This window comes from Cebus imitator, unplaced genomic scaffold (genome assembly GCF_001604975.1).
Source record: "Cebus imitator isolate Cc_AM_T3 unplaced genomic scaffold, Cebus_imitator-1.0 Scaffold230, whole genome shotgun sequence".
Lineage (NCBI taxonomy): Eukaryota > Metazoa > Chordata > Mammalia > Primates > Cebidae > Cebus > Cebus imitator.
This window is the reverse complement of record NW_016107545.1, coordinates 557,334-578,544: the sequence shown is the minus strand read 5'-3', so window position 1 is coordinate 578,544 and position 21,211 is coordinate 557,334. Positions and strand designations below refer to the sequence as shown.

Genomic DNA, 21,211 nt, shown 5'->3' with positions numbered 1-21,211 from the left:
ATATAGAATATTCAATTCTTACAGCTTTAAGGTGGTTCAAAACCTACATTTTACTCAACATCAAATGTTAGGTGCCCTCTCCCTTTTATTTTTACCTCTTTTGACATGACCTCTGAAATATTGTATGATTCATCTTCTCTTCCTCTTTTCTTTCTCATGACTATAAAAAAAGAATATTTTGTTTTTTAATAGCAATTAAAATAGAAATATAAACAAGTATTCTTCAAAACTGCAATAAGGATATTTACCTGGCTTCTCTTCACTTGTGTCAATTGAATTTTTACCCTACAAAACAAGGATTCAGAATATTGTTTTTACTAAGGACCGTTATGGTATTGTACGTTAAAAGGCACTGATTAGCTTGAGAAAAAAGTTTCTTAGTTAAGCCACATCCGTTTTTCACTATTATACTTACATGCATGTAATCTTTTTCTGTATTTCCCTACAACTTGTTCATAATTTCTGCTTTTTTCCAAGTGCTCTACTTCCGTCAATTATTTTTTCCATTTAGAAAAGAAATCTCAAAATTAAACATAGTTGGCAATTTGTTTGTTTTTTTTTAGAGTTTCACTCTTGTCACCCAGGCTAAAGTGCAACGGCACGATCTCGGCTCACTGCAACCTCCGCCTCCTGGGTTCAAGCGATTCCCCTGCCTCAGCCGCCCGAGTAGCTGGGACTACAGGCGCTCACCACTACACCTGGCTAATTTTTGTATTTTTAGTAGAGATGGGGTTTGACCATGTTGGCCAGGCTGATCTCAAGCTCCTAACATCAGGTGATGCGCCCACCTAAGCCTCCCAAAGTGCTGGGATTATAGGCGTGAGCCACTGCATCCAGCCCATAGTTGGCATTTTTATTTAGAAATCCCATGTACATCTGGCTGAGCGCAGTGGCTCACGCCTGTAATCCCAGCACTTTGAGAGGCCAAGGTAGGTGGATCACAAGGTCAGGAGATCAACACCATCCTGGCCAACATGATGAAGTCCTGTCACTACTAAAATAAAAAAAAATTAGCCGGGCATGGTGGCAAGCACCTGCAGTCCCAGCTACTTGGGAGGCTAAGGCAGGGGTATCACTTGAACCCAGGAAGCAGAGGTTGCAGTGAGCCAAGATTGTGCCACTGCACTCCAGCCTGGCAACAGAGTGACACTTCCATCTCAAAACAAAACAAAACAAAATAAAACAAAACAAAACAAAACACCTAGTATACCTTTAACTGTACATCATGCTAAGATATTCAATAGGTTGACTATTGAAGGAATATTCACTGTGAATGAAATTCATACATTAACTACAACTCAAAGTAGAAACAAAAGAGAATACTAATAGAAAATTATTAGTAAGGAAGGCAAGGGAAATGAGATGTTAAAAAAAGTTTCTGGCCAGGTGCAGTGGCTCACACTTATAATCCCAGCACTTTAGGAGGACTAGGTAGTAGGACTGCTTGAAGCCAGGAGCGCAAGACCAGCTTGAGCAAAAAAGCAAGACACCCACTCTATAAAAAAATTTAAAAATTAGCTGAGCATGGTGGTATGCACCTGTAGTCTCAGATACTCGGGAGGCTGAGTTAGGAAGATGGCTTGAGCCCAGGAGTTCAAAGCCACTGTGAGCTACTACAGTGCTAGTGAACTCTAGGCTGGGCTAGTGAGACAACACCTCTAAAAAAAAATTTTTAAGTTTCAAGATAAGAGTTGGGAAAGTATTATATCAAGAATACGCGAACAACATGTGTGATAAATCAAAATGACAAAAATATATATAATGAATTTTAAAATTAAGTTACAAAGTCTGAAGATTAAACAAGAAAATACTGGAAAAGAACTGATGCGATTAGAGTAGGCAGAATTTAATAGCTGACATCTTTAGGAAAGATGCAGAGGGGGAAAAGAATCAAAACCCTGGTATAAAAAGCTAGGTGGAACTGGCCAGGCAAGGTGGTTCATACCTGTAATACCAGCACTTTGGGAGGCCAACGTGGGTAGATCACCTGTGATCAGGAGTTCAAGACCAGCCTGGCCAACATGGTGAAACCCCGTCTCTACTAAAAATACAAAAATTAGCCAGGCATAGAGGCGAGCACCAGTAATCCCAGCTACTTGAGAGGCTGAGGCAGGAGAATCGCTTGAACCTGGGAGGCAGAGGTTGCAGTGAGCCAAGATCAAGCCATTGCGCTCAGCCTGGGGAACAAGAGCGAGACTTCACCTCAAAAAACAAAAAAGGTTAGGTGAAACTAAGTGAAGGATATATTGTGTATATTAATTTAACAGGTTAAAGAGCAGAGAAGAAATGACTACACCAATAAAATTATTGTATAAATAAAAACATGTTCTTGAAGCCCTTGGAAAGACCAGGTGTGCTAGGTCACATCTGTAATCCCAGCACTTTGGGAGGCCAAGGCAGGGGTACAGGTGAGGGTGGGGGTGGGGGAGGATAGCCTGAGCCCAGGAGTTTGAGACCAGCCTGGGCAACATAGTGAAGCCCTCTCTGTAAGAAAATAATAATCTTAAAAGCCCTAGGTAAGTCTCTGGAGCTAGCAAATGAATTAAGTATCAGCAGGCTGTTTTTTTTTTTTTTTTTTTTTAAAACAGTCTTGCTCTGTCACCCAGGGTACAGTCTAATACCATGAACTCAGCTCACTGCAACCTCCATCTCCCAGGTTCAAGCGATTTTCCTGCATCAGTCTCCAGAGTAGCTAGGATTAGAGACCTGCCATCACGCCTGGTTAATTTTTGTATTTTTAATGGAGACTGGGTTTCACCATGATGGGCAGGTTGGTCTCAAACTCTTGACCTCAGGTGATCCGCCTGCCCTGGCCTCCCAAAGTGCTGGGATTACAGGCATGAGTCACCGCACCCGGCCCATTTCTTTTTTTTTTTTTTTTTAATACTCTCTCCCAGTAGACTCAGTATTACCAGTTTTATTTATTTATTTATTTATTTAGGAACAGAGTCTCCCTCTGTCGCCCAGATTAGAGTGCAGTGACACAATCTCGGCTCACTGCAACCTCCACCTCCCGTGTTCAAGTGACACCCACATCTCAGCCTCTCAAGTAGCTGGGACTACAGGCACGCACCACCACACCCAGCTAATTTTTGTATTTTTAGCAGAGATAGGGTCTCATCATGTTGACCAGGCTGGTCTCAAACTCCTGGCCTCAAGGAATCCACATGCCTCAGCTTCCCAAAGTATTACAGGCATGAGCCACCATGCCTAGCAGAATTACCAGTTTTAAATAATGGGTTTTGTTGCAAAATAGTCTGTAAAATACTTTATCAGGCATTCTAACATCACCATTAACTAGCCTAAGAATCAAATAACTGGACTTAAAAACTACCCTAGTTATTCTGCCTATTGGCATTTTGATATTTCCTATTAAAGGCAGTTGAGCACAGAAACTAAGTGGAAGCTCTTAAACTAATTCTGGGTTCAAATCCACGATTTTCATCAAGTTAGCATCAGCTCTCACAATCTGCAGTACTTGTGGTTCAATAAAATCACTATGACAATACTGACTCACTGGCCCTAGGAAAAATACAAGCTTGAGTCTGACTCTGGTTATGATATTTTCAAGCAAACAATATATAACCCTGTTTTATTTGTGTTTCTGTTTTTAAAGATATCTTATTTAATATATATGTTGATTAATATTGAACTCAGGGCCAACAGCACTGTACCTCATGCCTAAATGAAGCTTACCCAAGACACACTTTCTCCATAAGGCACATCACAGCTTGTTTGTACTTAGAAACACTAGACAGGACTACAAGAGTTGAGGGCCATTTTAACAGCAAAATCACCAGGTAAAACCAGAAAAAATGCAAAAATAATGATGCTAAATAAAGACCATGAAAAGGACATATGCTTGACATACATATGGTAACTGAAACAAAGCACAGCAGCCCATGTTTGAGCTCAGCATTGGTAGACTACAATTTTTTGCTTTTCTGCACATAAGCGTGTATGTAAACGTTCATGATGGTGTCAGGAATCTTGACTTTGGGGTTACAAATAAATTTAAGTGAGTAGGTGAGTTCACAAATATACAATTCATGAATAATGAGGAATGATGTTCTTTATCTTCTTGTGTCAGCCTCTATTTATGTAAAATGGGGGAAAAAACAGTACCTTTACCTAACAAGAACTGTTCTAAGAGAAGACATGATAGCACACCTGACACAATAAGTACTCAATAAATGTAACCTTTATTATTTCTCTTTTAACTAGCACAACTTCATTATGCACTCCAAATAAAATGGCTACTTATAAAATACCTTGAAGTTTAAATTTGCAGATTCTTTCCAATTAAGCAAGCCAAACTGTGCCATCATCCAAAATAATCCATGGAATAAGAAAACTAAAGGATCATACTTTGGCTCTTTCTCCATTTCTTAAATAGTGAGGAATAGATTTTACATGTTTCTGCATTGCTTGTATCAAAGTTAGGTTTATCACTCAATTAAGGTAAAATTAAACAGACAATCAAAAAAGTCAGAAGAATACAAAAGTATGTCTTCAATATTTAAATGACATAATAATATTCTGGCTGGCTATATTACCTTTTTAACTTTTAAAGACTCCTTTTTTCTCTCCAATTTTTCTTTCTTCTTCTGTTCCTGTAAGGTAAATTTTTCTTATGTCACAAGTGGGAATTGCAACATGAAAAAAACACACACGCATTATCAATTCCCATATAACTTATGTTTACAATGAAGAAACTAAGGTCTATCATAATAAAAAAACAGGGAGGAACTTGTCTTTGTGGAGTAATGGGACAGATTTATCCTCCTGCCTTAAACAACTAAAATCCAGATAACATTTATTACACAATGGTCTTCAAGCAACATGCAGTAAAGGACTGTAAACACTGACAAAAGGGAAACAAGGTTAATCTTCTGACTGCCCAGCTTACTTCCTGACACCATTTTAAAGTACAAGTAATGGAGAAAAATCCAAACAGAGCCCAACAGTCTCTTTGTGTTGAGGAGACAGAATCCAAAACTTAAGAGCAGTAGCATTCCCAGGGTCAAGTACCAGAGAGGACAAAGATGCACAAAGCCAGCTGTTATGTCCTTCTCAGGCTGAGTACTAATAAGTGCATGGTAACCAAGACCAGAAGAGTCACCAGAAAGAAGCAGGTGGAACCTCTCTTGTTCCAAGGGGGTCAGGCACAATACGGTATACCTCACATTCTCTCAGCCAAAGTAGAAAGTCCTCTTAATATACAGGGCATTAATCAAGTAGAGTGCTCAGAAAAGAGATCCACTTATTCCTAGACTAAAAGCTATTCTAGACATACCCTCATAAATTTTTAAGACACCAAAATATTCAAACCATTTCCAAGAGGTGGTGAAAGGGGTAGATGCTATGTAACTCATTGAGTATTTGTTCTTCCGTGTCTTATTTTACCATAAAAAATAAAAGGGTTTCAAACAAAGAAAAAAGGAGATTTGACAAACAGCAAAATTTCCATTGATAATTGTTAAATGTGGGTGACGGGGACACAGGGACTTACTGTATTCTCTCAATTTGCACAAAATTTTTAAATCTTCATAACAGTGTAGTGGAAAGACAAACAATAAATACAATAAGCTGGGCGCGGTGGCTCAAGCCTGTAATCCCAGCACTTTGGGAGGCCGAGGCGGGTGGATCATGAGGTCAAGAGATCGAGACCATCCTGTCAACATGGTGAAACCCCGTCTCTACTAAAAATACAAAAAATTAGCTGGGCATGGTGGCGCGTGCCTGTAATCTCAGCTACTTGGGGGGCTGAGGCAGGAGAATTGCCTGAACCCAGGAGGCGGAGGTTGCGGTGAGCCGAGATCGGGCCATTGCACTCCAGCCTAGGTAACAAGAGGGAAACTCCGTCTCAAAATAAATAAATAAATAAATAAATAAATAAATACAATAAATGATGTACATGAGATGAAAAGTGCAATGGCAAGAAAAGAACAAGGTAAAGAGAATCAAGTGTGTTAGCAACTTTCTTAAAATTGTGAGAGCAGGTCTCATCTAGAAACCGTTTCAGTAAAAGCTCAAAGATGAAGTTAAGCCATGCAGTTATTTAAAGGAAGAAGGTTCCAGGCAGAAAATAGCAACCACAAAAGACAGGAGGAGGTATGAATGGTAATGGGATTGAGAAAGGCAGTCAAATTGCTTGCAGACATATAGATATTATCAGGACTTTCACTTTTCAGAAACAACATAAGCTAGGAGATAGTGTAACATCTTTAAAGTACTCCAAGAAATAATGAAGAAAAAAATTCTTCGCCAGTAAAAATCTATTTCAAAAATGAAAGTGAAGACAGACACTCAATGAAAGCTAAAAGAACCCAGCACCAACAGAAAATGCAAATGAATCTATAGTAACAGAAAACAGAGCAACTGGCTATCTATCTGTGGACAGAACATGGGGTACGGATGAGGGAGAAGAATTATACATGAGCAGAAAGAATTCTTTGGAATCAGTGGGTATGTTCACTATCATGATTATTATGGCTTCACAAGTATATCCATATTAACAAAACTTAGGGAATTGTACAGTTTAAATATGTGCAGTTTAGTGTATGTCAATTACACCCCAATAGTGATATTTTAAAAATGGAATCCTTCTCAGGAATACAAAGAACGACCCACTAAGACACAACATGAGTAAATCTCAAAAATATGCTGAGCAAAAGTAACAAGACAAAGAATGCATATCTAAAAGAATATTGAGAAAAAAACAAACTCAGTTTCTCCCTACATACTCAACAATCAACACAAAAGACTTCTTTGACCCAATGTGTGGGGGTTTTCCCTGTATACCCAACAAGCTTATCTGCAGTGAACCAGCAGGGTGTCCTCTACTGGAATTCAATTCTGACACACACTATGTACCGGGTAATAGACTCATATGCCACAGGTTGAGGGTTCAGTCACCAAGACTTTCCCTACCAATTTCAGATGCCAATCACAAGGCCCAAGTTGTTTTACCTGTACTTCTGACTGAACAGCTATAAATCAGGGTTCTGACAAGCCCCTCTTTGGGTTTGACTAATTTGCTAGAGGAGCTCACAGAACTCAAAGAAACATTAATGTTTACTGGTTTATTATAAAGAATATGACAGTCTGGGGGCAGTGGCTCACACCTGAACTTTATGAGGCCAGGACAGGTGGATCACCTGAGCCCAGGAGTTCCAGACAAGCCTCGGCAACATGGCAAAACTGTGTCTCTACAAAAAATACAAAAATAAGACAGACATAATGGTGTGCTCCTGCAGTCCCAGCTACTGGGGAGGCCGAGGTGGAAGGAATGCTTGAACTGAGTAGTCGGAGATTGCAGCTGAGATGGTGCACTACACTCAAGCCTGGGCAACAGAGAAAGATTCTGTCTCAAAAAAATAAAAATATTACAAAGGATTCAGATGAACACAAGAGGAAGAGATGTGCAGAAGAAGCGCAGAGCTTCCGTGCCCTTTCTGGGTGCACCACCCTCTCCAGGAACCTCCACGTGTTCAGCTCTCCAGGAGTTCTCCAAACCCTGTCCTTTTGGGTTGTTTTATTTTTATTTATTTTAATTTTTGAGACACAGTCTCACTTGGCTGCCCAGGTTAGAAGTTCAGTGGTGTGATCTCGGCTCACTGCAACCTCCGCCTCCTGAGTTCAAGTGATTCCCCTAGGTTCAAGTGATCCTTCTGCCTCAGCCTCCCAAGTACCTGGGGGCCTGGCTAACTTTTATATTTTTGATAGAGATGGGTTTTCACCATGTTGCTCAGCCTGGTGTCAAACTCCTGGGCTCAAGTGATCTGCCCGTCTTGGCCTTCCAAAGTGCTGGGATTACAGGCATGAGACACTGAGCCCAGCCTGCTTTATTTTTGAGACAGGGTCTTGCTCTGTCACCCAGACTAGAGTGCAGTGGTGCCATCATGGTTCATCGCAGCCTCAATCTCCTAGGCTCAAGCAATCCTCCTGCCTCAGCCTCCCAAGTAGCTGGGACTACAGGAACATGCCACCTCACCTAGCTTATTTTTCTATTTTTGGTATAGATAGAATTTTGCCATGTTGTCCAGGCTGGTCTCAAACTTCCGGGCTCAAGCAATCTGCCTACCTAGGTCTCCCAAAGTGCTGGGGTTAGAGGCATGAGCCACATCCAGCCCTTCTGGGTTTTTAATGAAGGCTTCATAACACAGGCATGATGATTAGTCTCTCTTCTTTTCCTCAAGATTGAGGGTGAGGCTAAATTCTAACCCTCTAATCCAGGCTTTCTAGTACCTAAGCCATCGATCATTAGCATTAAAAAAGCCACTATTATTTTGAAGATTCCAGGGATTTCAAGAGTTGTATACCAGGAAATGTGATGAACACCAACTATTTACTCACAATAGCACAATACTATGATTTAATTTATAGAATTTTCTAGGGAAAAACAATAATGGTCTATAGTGACATAAAACAGATCAGTGGTTGCTGGACACCAGCCATGGGCATCACTGCCAGCACAAAACAACTTTTTGGAGTTCATGGAAATGCACTGTGTCTTGATTGTGCTGGTGGTTACACAGGTCTATATGTTTACTAGTCAAACTCAGCAAACTATAAACTTAAAATCCGTACATTTTATTGTATATAATATACACGTCAATAAAGCTATTTTTGTTTGTTTGAGACAGAGTTTTGCTCTTTTGCCTAGGCTAGAGTACAACGGCGCAATCTTGATCTCAGCTCACTGCAACCTCTGCCTCCCAGGTGCAAGAGATTCACCTGCCTCAGCCTCACAAGTAGCTGGGATTACAGGCATGCACAACCACGCCTGGCTAATTTTGTTTTTTTTTAACTAGAGACAGGGTTTCTCCATGTTGGTCAGGCTTGTCTTGAACTCCCAAACTCAGGTAGTCCACCCGCCTCAGGCTCCCAAAATGCTGGGATTACAGGCGTGAACCACCTCACCTGGCCAATAAAGCTATTAAAAAAAATTTTTTTAAGCCTTCACTTATAGTCAGTTACATATACATACATACCTCCAATTGTTGCTGTTCCATTTTCGTCAATAAAAATTTGGAGTAGATATTGCTTTTTTCAAGCAAATGTTGAAGTCGACGGTACCGAATTTCTGTCGACTCTCTATCCCAAGACATGCGAGCCTATCCCAAGAGAAAATTTCCATAATTACTAATACTTTCTGACATATGTTAATTTTTTTGGCATAAAGTTTAATAAAAATGGCTAAAAGAACATTTTTCAAACGAAACAAATACTTTTTCAAACCAAAAACTAGAACAAATAACTGAAAAAAAAAAAAAAACAGTTCTTGGGTTCAACAGGTAATCTGGTAGATGTAGTTTAAATATCAAAATATTGTAATTTCAAATACTGAACACATGATTTTGATTTCCGGCATCTACTGAGTTGGAAGGTCCATTAAAAAACATTTGAAGGCCGAGCACAGTGGTTCACGCCTGTAATCTCGGCACTTTGAGAGGCCAAGGTGGGAGGGCCACTTGAAGCCAGGGGTTCAGGACCAGCCTGACCAACATGATGAAACCCCATCTCTACTGAAAACACAAAAATTAGCCAGGCATTATGGTGCATGCCTGTAGTCTCAGCTACTCAGGAGGCCAAGGCAATAGAAATGCTTGAACCCAGGAGGCGGAGGCTGCAGTGAGCGGAGATGACGCCACTGCACTCCAGCCTGGGTGATAGAATGAGAGTAGCTGTTTTCAATCTTAATATTAAGTGTGTAATTGGCTAAAACACCGATGTTGTGGTTCTGTGTTATTACACTGTCTTGTTACGTACAGATAAGGAAAATTTTTGATTATTTTTTGTACTTGACCCTCATAAAAAGTGATTGCCTAGGTGAGACTGGAAAATTCTAAGAAAAGTTTTCAGAGTCTCTTCCTATTTGAGATTAATAAAGAGGTTTATTTGGATATCACATTTTAGAAAACTACTACCAATACAATTCATTCTAACAATCAAAACAGATATCTAGCCAAGATTAGCACCCCCACCCCCCTTTTTTTAAGGCAGGGCCTCACGCTGTTGCCTAGGCTGGAGTGCAGTGGTGAAACTGTATGTTACTGCAGCCTCGAAATCCCATGCTCAAACCACCCTCCCACCTCAGCCTCCCAAATAGTTGGGACTACAGGCGGACGCCACCACACCCTGTTAATTTTTGTATTTTTTTTACAGAGATAGAGTTTCACCATATTACTCAAGCAGGTCTTCGACTCCTAAATTCAAGAGATTTGTCTGCCCTGTTCTCCCAAAGTACTAGGATTAAAGGCATGTGCCACCATGCCCAACCAAGATCACCAATTCTGTAACATCAATCCAGCCTAGTAAATCAACAAACACGTACTGCAACAATTGGAGAAGTCAGACTTCAGGAAATGGATGAGATCTGAGCTGTCTGAAGGATAGATAAATGAGAGCAGAATTCAAATTTTGCCAGTTACTGTAGAAGTTCCTGAATTAAGCAACACTGGCCTCAGCAACAGCATTAAGAATCACACTTAAGTAACTTTAGAATTAAAAAGACCTTTATAGATTAGGTAGTACATTACCTTTCGTTTTATACAGTCTAGACAAACTGTTGACTTGAAGAGTTTAGTGGCAGATTTTTAGCATTTTGCTTTTTCAACTAAACCAATTCCCCTACTTTTCAACAAGTATCAATGAAAACACAAAAACAAAGTCAACCAATAAAATCTCACTGCCCCTTTCCCCAGTAATTGGTGGTTTAAACGTAGAGGAAAGTAGCTGAGAGTTTAAAGCATGTTTGAAATAGGAGCTATAAGTTCATTTTTACACTCTAAATAATGCCCAAGCCCTTGGGTAGTTTTGCTGCTTCAGCTTGTCAGTATCTCTAAGACATCATTTGATATTGGCTTATATTTTCCTAGATATTACATCATCACTGTAGCCTTCTTTCAAAATGTATATATTTTTTTTGAGATGGAGTCCCGCTTTGTTGCCCAGGCTGGAGTGCAGTGGCATGATCTCGGCTCACTACAACCTCCACCTCCATGGTTCAAGCAATTGTCTGCCTCAGACTCCCAAGTAGCTGGGATTACAATCACCCGCCACCACACCTAGCTAATTTTTTGTATTTTTAGTAGAGACAGGGTTTCATCGTGTTAGCCAGGCTAGTCTTGAACTCCTGACCTCGTAATCCACCCACCTCAGCCTCCCAAAGTGCTGGGATTACAGGCATAAGCTACTGCACCAGCCTCAAAATATATCTGTATTACAAAATCAGTGGCAACAGTAAGATTCTGAGAAGGAACCTAAGAAAAGTAATGCATTACAGAAAAATTAAATGTCAAAAAATATATCTATCAGCCATAATCGCACCTATACAGACAATTCTTCACATCTTGAACTCAATTTTAAGTTCTTTTAGAACAGCACTTCTTTTACTATAACCAATATATTACTATGATTACAATATGCAAGATGAGGTGAATATTGTAAACAGGGAGATGAAAATTATTAAGATGATATATGGATTCTTAAATTTTTAAGTTTTAAAATTTAAGTTCAGTTAAAATAAATGTGAGTTTAACTTAGATATAGTTGATACCTTAAATCCTATACAGAATTAGCACTTTTCTTTTTTCTGAGATGGGGTCTTGCTCTGTCACCTAGGCTGGAGTGCAGTGGTAAGATCTTGGCTCAATGCAACCTGCGCCTCCCGGGCTCATGCAAAGATCCTCCTGCCTCAGCCTCTTGAGTAGCTAGGACTACAGGCATGTGCCACCATGCCGGCTAATTTTTTTATTTTTCGTATAGATGGGGTTTCACCATGTTGCCCAGGCTAGTCTTAACTCCTGGGCTCAAGCGATCCGCCCCACCTCAGCTTCCCAAAGTTCTGGGATTACAGGCATGAGGCACCGCATCTGGCCAGCATATATTTTTAAAATAACTAAATACTTGCCTGGTGGTCCTGGGGAAAAAATTTTTTTTCTTTAAAAAAAAAAAAAAAAAAAACAAACCAACAAATTACTAAACCTTTAAGATGCCATCATGGAACAATAATATACAATTAATATTAGAATAACACCATAAAAGTGATTAATCCTTAAACCTGCTCTTCTGTATTTCAAAATCTTTCTATCATTGTTTTTTCTTTGATTTATCAATTTCATTATTATGGTAAATTGCAACTCCATCTACTGAAAGCACCAAGTGCCTGTCGGGAAACAACTCTGGGTAACTACAGCGCATGAGTATACCAATGGACACTGAGGGTAGAAATTCCTCATTATCTACCCCATTATCTCTCCCAAAACCAATCTCAGATTTTTTATTGGGGGGGTGGGAGGAGTTCTATTTAAGCCTACACACATGATCATTTCACCTCTCCAAGCAATCTCCTGACTCCAACCTTTCCCCCTCCTCCACTTCACAGGCATTATCGGTATTATTATCGGTATTCAAATGTCCTAGACTAACAATGACTTCTCTTAAAGGAAAATGCATGTGAAAAGTCAAAGAAAATAACTGTAGCAAATGAATGTCAAAGTCATTTTCTAGGCTCCTCAAGACCCTTAGGATTTCCTAAAGCCAAATAAATGCTTTTAATTAAGGAACTTAAGCTATCTCTTTCTCTCTTAAGTACTTCTAAATACATGCCCATAAATACTGTATTCTCCCAAAAGAAAAGGAATCTCTACCTTTGCATAGTGAATTCTTTGGCCCCCAAAGACTTGTTTGTTAATCTCAAACAAGAAGAGACTCTGAAAACGTTTCTTAGAATTTTCTAGTCTCACCTAGGCAATCGCTTTTTAGGAGGGTCAAGTGCAAAAAATAATCAAAAACTTTCCTTATCTGTACATAACAAGACAATGTAATAACACGGAACCACAACACCAATGTTTTAGCGAATTACATACACACTTACATGATTGAAAACAGCTATATACTTTATTTTTTTTTGAAATGGGAGTCTAGCTCTGTCTCCCAAGCTGGAGTGCAGTGGTGCTATCTCAGCAGTTCAAGCAATTCTTCTGCCTCAGCCTCCCGGCATGCAGAGACTACAGGCATGCACCACCATGCATGGCTAATTTTTGTATTTTCAGTAGAGACGGGGTTTCACCATATTGGCCAAGCTGGTCTCAAACTCCTGACCTCAGGTGATCCACCCACCTTGGCCTTTCCAAACTGTTGGGATTACAAGTGTGAACCGTGTCCAGCCATGAAAACAGCTATATACTTTTTCAGTGGAAGGACTGAATATAGATTAAAAATTACTCTTTAGGTTCTATGATGCATAACTATTAAATTTAGGACTGACTGCAAAATGTTTGTTCATAAGCTTAAAAATGTCATTAAAAGTAGCAGGTCATTTGACTCCTGGTTTATCTCATCAGCAAATACATACAATACTACATATTTGACTTATTATAAATGTGAAGTATTTCTTCCCTTGAACTAATAATGCCTTCTGAAAATGTATTGTCATATGTCAGACATATCTTTCTTTAAATGCATTTCCCTACCCAACACTCATCATGAGTATATGAAGAAACAAGATAAAACTGAAGATACATTACTCAAGACAAAATTATCATATCCCTCTTAGACCTCTTCAGTTGATTCCATTCTGGGCACTTGCCCCAGAATTTGTACTTTACAATTCACCTGTTATATACCTAATAAGTATATTTATTATATGTACATAATCTTGTATATTACAAAATACTATTTCATCATTGTTAACCATTCAATAAGCATTTACTGACTGCCTACTATGTACCTGGTGCAAAGACTACAAAAACAAAACAGGAAGTGATACACCCTCAAGAAACAAAGTGAGAAAGAATCAAAAAGTTATATGAAGTATTTTTCATTACTTATTTGACCATGGTAAATTCTGTGTAATAAAGTACTATGAAAATTCAAAGAATGAGAAAAGGTAGTTCAAGTCAGACCTTCCAATTCTATTAATTCACATCTACCCTGAAGCAAAAAGTATCGGTATGACTTAAAGAAAATTTGTTAATGTATTACTTTAACTGGTTATAGTCAACCAGAGATCATCAGTAATAACAGAACAAGTATTACTGGAGTGAAAGTATACCACGGTAGTTTAAAAATGTGCATTCTAGAACTACATGGCCTACAATGGAATGTTTGTTCTGCCATTTACTTACTGTAGCACCCAAACAACCTCCCTGTGCCTCAGTTTCCTCATCTGTAAAATCTAAAAAAGTCTATTTAAAAGTCTTACTTAAACTAGTAAGTCTGATAGCAGTAATAGTAATAATGAGCATCTGCTTCACAGAATAGTTGAGGGATTGAATGAGTAAATACATACAAAGCATTCAAAACAATGCATGCCTCATAATAAATGTTCATGAAGTATTAACAATGCTGACAAAAAACTTATTGTTGATAGAAAATAGTCTCTATCTTTTGGGCTGCATTATTTTGGGGGTGCATTATTTTCCAACTTAAGTAGTTTTATAATCATGATGAGTTAATTCAATATTAATAAGAACAGAAATTCTGGAGGCAGCCCAAGTTCAAATTTGGTGTCAACACTTACTGTGTGCCCTTCTCCCTCAATTTCTTCATCTGTAAATGGAGATATCAAAAAATGACCTCTATCATAATATCGGTAGAGTTTAGTAAATTAATAAAGCACAAGAAAACCACCTATTAAGAGTCAGCCATCATTCTTTTTCTTGCATATGAATCAAGCAGCAGGGTGGAACTTTAAACAAGAATATTTCGGGTTAAAAACTGCTTTTAGTTATCTACAAAATACTCTCTACAAGAAAACTACAGCAACTTGTCATTAAAAAAGTACACCACATTTTTAGCTCAAGAATCTTATGCAGCAATACACAAGCCATGAAACCAAAAGGAAAACAAACAGCAAGTTGATCACTTAGGTGGAAAACAGCACTACACTAAAAGGTAATCATTAGACTTGGATTCCAGCCCAGCTTTTGATTGATGCTAACTTCTCCTGCCCTCAGTCTAGTACATTACTTCTGCAGGTTTTAGCGATTCGTGTTTGCCATCATACATACATTTAAGGTAATCTTTAAAGGAAATAAAGATGACAAAGGAAAAAACTCAATATCGACTTCGACTTCTCGTGGCTAAACATGCAATATGAAATGATCACTTAAAAGAGATAGGACTACCGAGACTACATCTCACAGAAATACACCAAAGCACATGCGAAAGGTTTCTCAAAGGCAGTATCTGCAGACATACAAAATGACAAGTAACAAAGCTGTGTTCATTCAAGTTTATGAAAAGCCCACTAAATAGGAAAGCAAAAAACATAAACCACACCTCTGGGTTAAAGCCGAGGTTACCACCGGCTTTCACGACGGAGAACCTGATGCCTACATTACCTTTTCCAGCATCTTCCGCTCTCTCTCTAGTCCAGCAGCTTCGAGCTGTTCTTCCTCTTCTAGCATGGCTGGGGTAATCACGGCAGTGTCTAATTGTTCAACCATTTCTGGAGTTTGTGAGCCTGAGGAGGAGAAGGCTTTCAAATTGCAGTTTTAAAAAAATTACCAACTACTCAACTTCAACATTAAACAGCCTTTCTCCCACCCGAGATGCACTGGAGCAAAAGCCGAAGACGCAGGGGATACCGGCATCACCTCTCAGACACGCTAGGTCTTCACAACGTCTACAAGTTGCCTGGACCAATTTCCAACTCGAGATGCTCAGAAAATGAAGTGCCCTGTGTGAAATCTTCTCCAGCTTGCTAATATGTGCGATTCCGGGGTGTCCCCCACTCACCGTTGCAGTTTCTCTACCCTCCCTTCCTCCTCAGTCCCTGCACAGGGTCGGCTCCCTCCCCCTAAGCTCCGCCGCAGCCTCCATGCTTGCCCACCTCAGCCCCTCGCGCCGCCGCCCGCACCCGAAAGAAGGTTCCCCTCACTCACCGCCGCTGCCCGCGGGCCGTTCCGCTGGCATGCCTGGACACTCACCCAGGAACCAGGTCCCCTCCTCTCAGAGTCTGCAATACCGCGAGCTAATAACTCACAGCAGTTCCCGGCCCAGCCTGCTCACCAAAACCCCCGACAGGGAAAAAAGCGCGCTTCTCCTTCGCGGGGAAAATCCTGTCATCTCGCGATACCTTAAATTCCCCGCCCGCCCTCCAGCCCCGTTGCGCGAGATTTGGCGCAGCTTTCTGTTTTCGTGAAGACGGACCTGCAGCCACCGTGACCCTTTATTTGAACCTCTGTCTGGAGGAAACTGGGTTCTGCTGCCGAACTCAGCCTGTAACTATCCTATGGGATTGGGCGAGGCGGCCGGCCGTGGAGGACCCAGTTTCCTCTCAGAGCTGATGGTTCCAAACTACGCAATTACAGTTATAATACGGCGCCTTCCCATGCTGGCTGCTGTGATTGCGCACCCCAAACCCGTGATCCTGTAGGTGGAGACTTGTGCGTATCCGCACGAGAATGTTAGAAACATTTCTGTAGGGCCAGCCTCGCCGCACCTGCAGCACGCGGCTCACACCTTCAGTGAAAATCCCCCGAAATGGCCCAGAGGAGGGCTCTTTTGTGAGTGGGACGGGAGAGAAAAGAACAGGTAATTAAGATTATGACTGGGTTGAAGAAAGCCGTTTAGGATAAAGGAGAGCTGAAAGCAATGATAGACCAAGCAGAGTGGCCAGCAGAAGGGAAGATTCAGGGAAACAAGCAGCATTCATTCGAGTGGGCACTGAAGGAAGGAGCGGGGCTTTTCTTGTCCCTGGTTTTCATTTCAGCTTTCAACTCCTCCTTTTCTTGTTTGCATTCTTTTTCAGCTATTTCCTTTATCTCCCTCTCCAGGGCCCCCTTTCCCACCTCTAATTTCTTAGGATTTGTGGCATTAAATATGTCTGTCATGTAATCACCTGTTTCCTTCATTTTGACTCTCACAACTTTGTATGATTGTGTCTGCAAAATTTAAGAATTTACCGGCCGGACGCAGTGGCTCACGCCTGTAATCCCAGCACTTTGGGAGGCCAAGGCGGGTGGATCACAAGGTCAGGAGTTCAAGATCAGCCTGGTCAAGATGGTGAAACCCCGTCCCTACTAAAAATACAAAAATTAACTGAGCGTGGTTGCAGGCACCTGTAATCCCAGTTACTCGAGAGTCTGAAGCCAGAGAATTGCATGAACCCAGTCGGCAGAGGTTGCAGTGAGCCGAGATCGCGCCACTGCACTCCAGCTTGGGCGACAGAGAGACTTCGTCAAAAAAAAAAGGGGGGGGGGTTTACCTTGCACGTCCGTCATAACCATCTTCAGCAGTTTTCATAACACTAAAATTAGCATAGCAGATTATTTTTATTCCTACATTACAAGTGAGAAAAGCGATAGACTAATGTTTAAATTGACTTGTACAGAGAAGCCTACATTCACTTTGTGTTAAAATAAGAGGCCTGAAATACAGGTATTTTTGTAACTGTGGGACGTGCCCCCAAACTGGGCCTAGTCTGTTAATAACATAATGTCGAGTTAGTTCATAACAGAGCTAAAAGCCCAGAAATGTTCAATAGAAAATGCTTTGACCTCTAACAACACTGGGAACCAAGAAGATGGGAACCTGAACTCAGTAGCTCTTTCAGAAGTGAGGAGTCTGTTGGCCGAGAAGATGCGGGGCTAAAATCTGCCTCAACAGGCCAGGCGTGGCAGCTCATGCCTGTCATCCCAGCACTTTGGGAGGCCAAGGCTGGAGTATCACTTGAGCCCAGGGGTTCAAGACCACCCTAAGCAACAAAGGGAGACCTAGACTCTATAAATATTTTATTATGATAGGGTCATACTCTGTTGCTTAAGCAGGAGTGGAATGGCAAGATCTCGGTTCACTGCAATCTCCACCTCCTGGGTTCAGGTGATCCCCCTGCCTCAGCCTAGCAAGTAGCTGAGACTACAAGTGCAAGCCACCACACTGGGACATTTTAATGGTGGACATTAGCCCACGCCATGCTAATTTTTGTGATTTGGGGGTTTTTTTTGTCTGTTTTTGTTTTTTGTTTTTTTTTTTTTTGGTAGAGATGGTTTTTCACCGTTATCCAGGCTGATCTCGAACTCTTGGGTTCAAGGGATCCACCTACCTCAGCCTTCCAAAGTGCTGAGAGTACAGGCGTGACACATTGTGCCCAGCCCCTACAAAAATTTCAAAAATTAGCAGGGTGTGGTGGCACATGCCTGTGGTCCCAGTTACTTGGGAGGCTGAGTGGGAGAATCACTTGAGCCCAGGAAGTCAAGGATACAGTGAACCAAGATTGTAACACTGCACTCCAGGCTGGGTGACAGAGCGAGACCTTGTCTCAAAAAAACAAAACAAAAAAAACTTCATACTGAGATGGAGCAGGGGGACCCTCCTTCTCTAGGGGCCTGTGGGCCCTCCAACCGTGAGAATAAAGGAAAATCTTGAGTTCTTCAAAGGAAATTCTAGGCACCTAGCTAGCCCTGAGAAGCAAATAAGCAACTCGATAAAGAAGAAGGTAATAGTAGCCTAAAACAACAGCCGAGGAAGTTAGATTCAGCAGATGTTCGGTTCCTCTATAAAAACTAAAATTAATATCTTAGCGTATGTCTCTGAGTTGTTTTTTAGAAACCCCAAGCCCCACCAAACACATCTGCTGGCACTCTGTTGCCTCATTTGTTCTAAATTTATTCCTGACGGGCCTGAAGGAGGTCACACACACAAGCAGAGCTAGCATTCTTTTCTGCTGATCCCAAATTTTTATTTTTTAATTTTTAAAAATTGAGATGGAGTCTCACTATGTTGCCCAGGCTGCTCTCAAACTCCTGGGCTCAAGCCATCCTCTCAGCCTCTCAAGTCAAAGGGAAAAATTTTGGGATTACAGGCACACACTACCACACTCAGCTCCCCAAATTTTTAGACAAAGCTTCACCTCCTGAATTAACTGCAAATCAGAAAACCTTTTAATTCATCTATGACCTCTTCCTCAAGTCCTCCTCCCTGACCCTTTGAGATGCCTCACCATTTTGGTCAAAACAATGCATAGACTCCATGTATTAAATGATTACTTTGCCTGTATTTCTGCTTTCCTGAAATTTACCCCTGCCTTCAAAAATCCTTACCTGCAAGCCATCAGGGAGTTTGGGTTTTAAGAATGAGCTGCCCCAATTCCTGCAGCTGCAAAAGCACAGTGTGGATGTCTTGTCTTCCTGAGCCAGGCAAGTGGACCACAGTTCAGTTCTATAACAGTACCTTACCTTAAATGGTACATTTTGAAGCCCTCCAATCAGACCCTGCCAAGCCAACATTCCAAAATCTTTTCCCGTGCTCTCGGATCCCTTAAAATTTGCCCTAGACCCCAAATCAGGGAGACAGACTTGAGCCCACTCCTGTCTCCTTGCTGACCACTTGCAATAAAGCCTTTCTTTTCTCAAAGGCAGGTGCCATAGTTATTGGCTTTTGTGTGCAATGGACAGTGAGCCCATTTGCTTGATAACATTTTTACTCCTAGTTCATTGAATATTATTTCAAGATAAAATGTAGCCTCTATTAGTAGTTACTCTAAATCCTATCTCCTTCTAATCTAAAACATAGCTATCAGTTTTATTCTACTTAAGATTTGCTTTAAAAGCCGGGTGCGGTAGCTCATGCCTGTAATGCCAGCACTTTGGGAAGCCGAGGTGGGTGTATCACTTGAGGTCAGGAGTTCAAGACCAGCCTGACCAACATGGAGAAACCCTGTCTCTACTAAAAATACTAAAAAAATTAGCTGGGCGTGGTGGCACACACCTGTAATCCCAGCTACTCAGGAGGCTGAGGTAGGAGAATCACTTGAACCCAGGAGGCAGAGGTTGTGGTGAGCCAATATTGCACCACGCACTCCAGCCTGGGTAACAAGAGTGAAACTCTGTCTCAAAAAAAAAAAAAAAAAAAGATTTGCTTTGTTTTGTTTTGCGACAGTCTTGCTCTGTTGCCCAGGCTAGAGTGCAGTGGCACAATCATAGCTCACTGTAACCTCAAATTCCTGGGCTCAAATGATCCTCCCACATCAGCTTCCTGAGCAGCTCGGTCTACAGGTGCATACCACTACACCCAGCTGATTTTTTAAAATTTTCTGTAGAGACAGGGTCTTGCTATGTTGCTCAGGCTGGTCTTGAATTCCTGGGCTCAAGGGATCCTCCTGCCTTGACCTCCCAGAGTATGAAATTACAGTCATGCCAGAGTATGAAATTACAGGCATGAGCCACTGTACCCACCCTCCCTCTACTTAAGATTTTTGACCTTCATCAACCTATCCTCCAAAATTTCTTTCCCTTTGACTTTTGAAACACTGCTTTTTATGAGGTTTTTCCCTAATACATTGAAAAATCTTTCCTTGTTCTTTTGAATTCTGATATGGTTTGTCTGTGTCCCCACCCAAATCTCATCTTGAATCGCGGCTTCCATAATTCCCATGTTGTGGGAGGGACCCAGTGAGAGATAATTGAATCATGGGGGCAGTTGCCTCCATACTGTTCTTATAGTAGTTAAGTCTCACAAGATTGAGAACAGATGGTTTTATATAAAGGGCAACCCCTTTCACTTGGTTCTCATTCTCTCTCTTGCCTGCCACCACATAAGACGTGCTTTTCACGTTCTGCCTTCCGCCATGATTGTGAGGCCTTCCCAGCCACATGGAACTGTGAGTCCCTTAAACCTCTTTTTCTTTACAAACTACCCAGTCTTGGGTATGTCTTTATTGGGAGCATGAAAATGGACTAATACAAATTAAATTGTGGCCCACCTCCCCAAATCTTTCCTCCATTCATTTTTTCTCTAGAAACTTTGTTCTTTGCATCTTCTGCTCTGTAGGTGAGAGGGGAAAGGGGAGAGGGGAGAGGGAACGGGGGGGAGGGGGAAAAGGGAGGGGGGAAGAGGGAGGGAGGAGAGGGAATGAATTTGTCCAAATACAAATTAGATGGAGTTCAAGAAAATCTCATCTGATTCTCAAAGAACAGACACTCAACTAACATCTGGTTCCACACTTGCTAAGAAAAGTGCATTGGTGCATTTCCTGGCACGTCTTTGCCGTCGTGTAAACTCTCCCTTCAAAGTGGCTGTGAAAACTCTTGTTCATCCACTTTTATTTAAGGGCCTACATTTATTTTGTTTTCTTTTTTTTTTTTGAGACAGAGTTTCGCTCTTGTTACCCAGGCTGGAGTGCAATGGCGCGATCTCGGCTCACCGCAACCTCCGCCTCCTGGGTTCAGGCAATTCTCCTGCCTCAGCCTCCTGAGTA

General features: G+C 41.2%; 1 protein-coding gene across 1 annotated transcript in view; it reads right to left on the bottom strand.

The window, feature by feature from the left end:
• HELLS (helicase, lymphoid specific) overlaps window positions 1-16,092 on the bottom strand; it is a 55,017-nt gene extending 38,925 nt beyond the window's left edge. Inside the window, exons 1-6 of the mRNA XM_017497378.2 lie at window positions 15,897-16,092; window positions 15,354-15,475; window positions 8,997-9,119; window positions 4,557-4,613; window positions 249-285; window positions 96-160 (exon numbers count right to left, since the gene is read on the bottom strand). Of these exons, the coding sequence (XP_017352867.1) occupies window positions 96-160; window positions 249-285; window positions 4,557-4,613; window positions 8,997-9,119; window positions 15,354-15,475; window positions 15,897-15,927 (435 nt within the window). The 5' untranslated portion in view covers window positions 15,928-16,092. The remainder of the gene's footprint in view (window positions 1-95; window positions 161-248; window positions 286-4,556; window positions 4,614-8,996; window positions 9,120-15,353; window positions 15,476-15,896) is intronic.
• Between the last annotated feature and the right edge of the window lie 5,119 nt (window positions 16,093-21,211).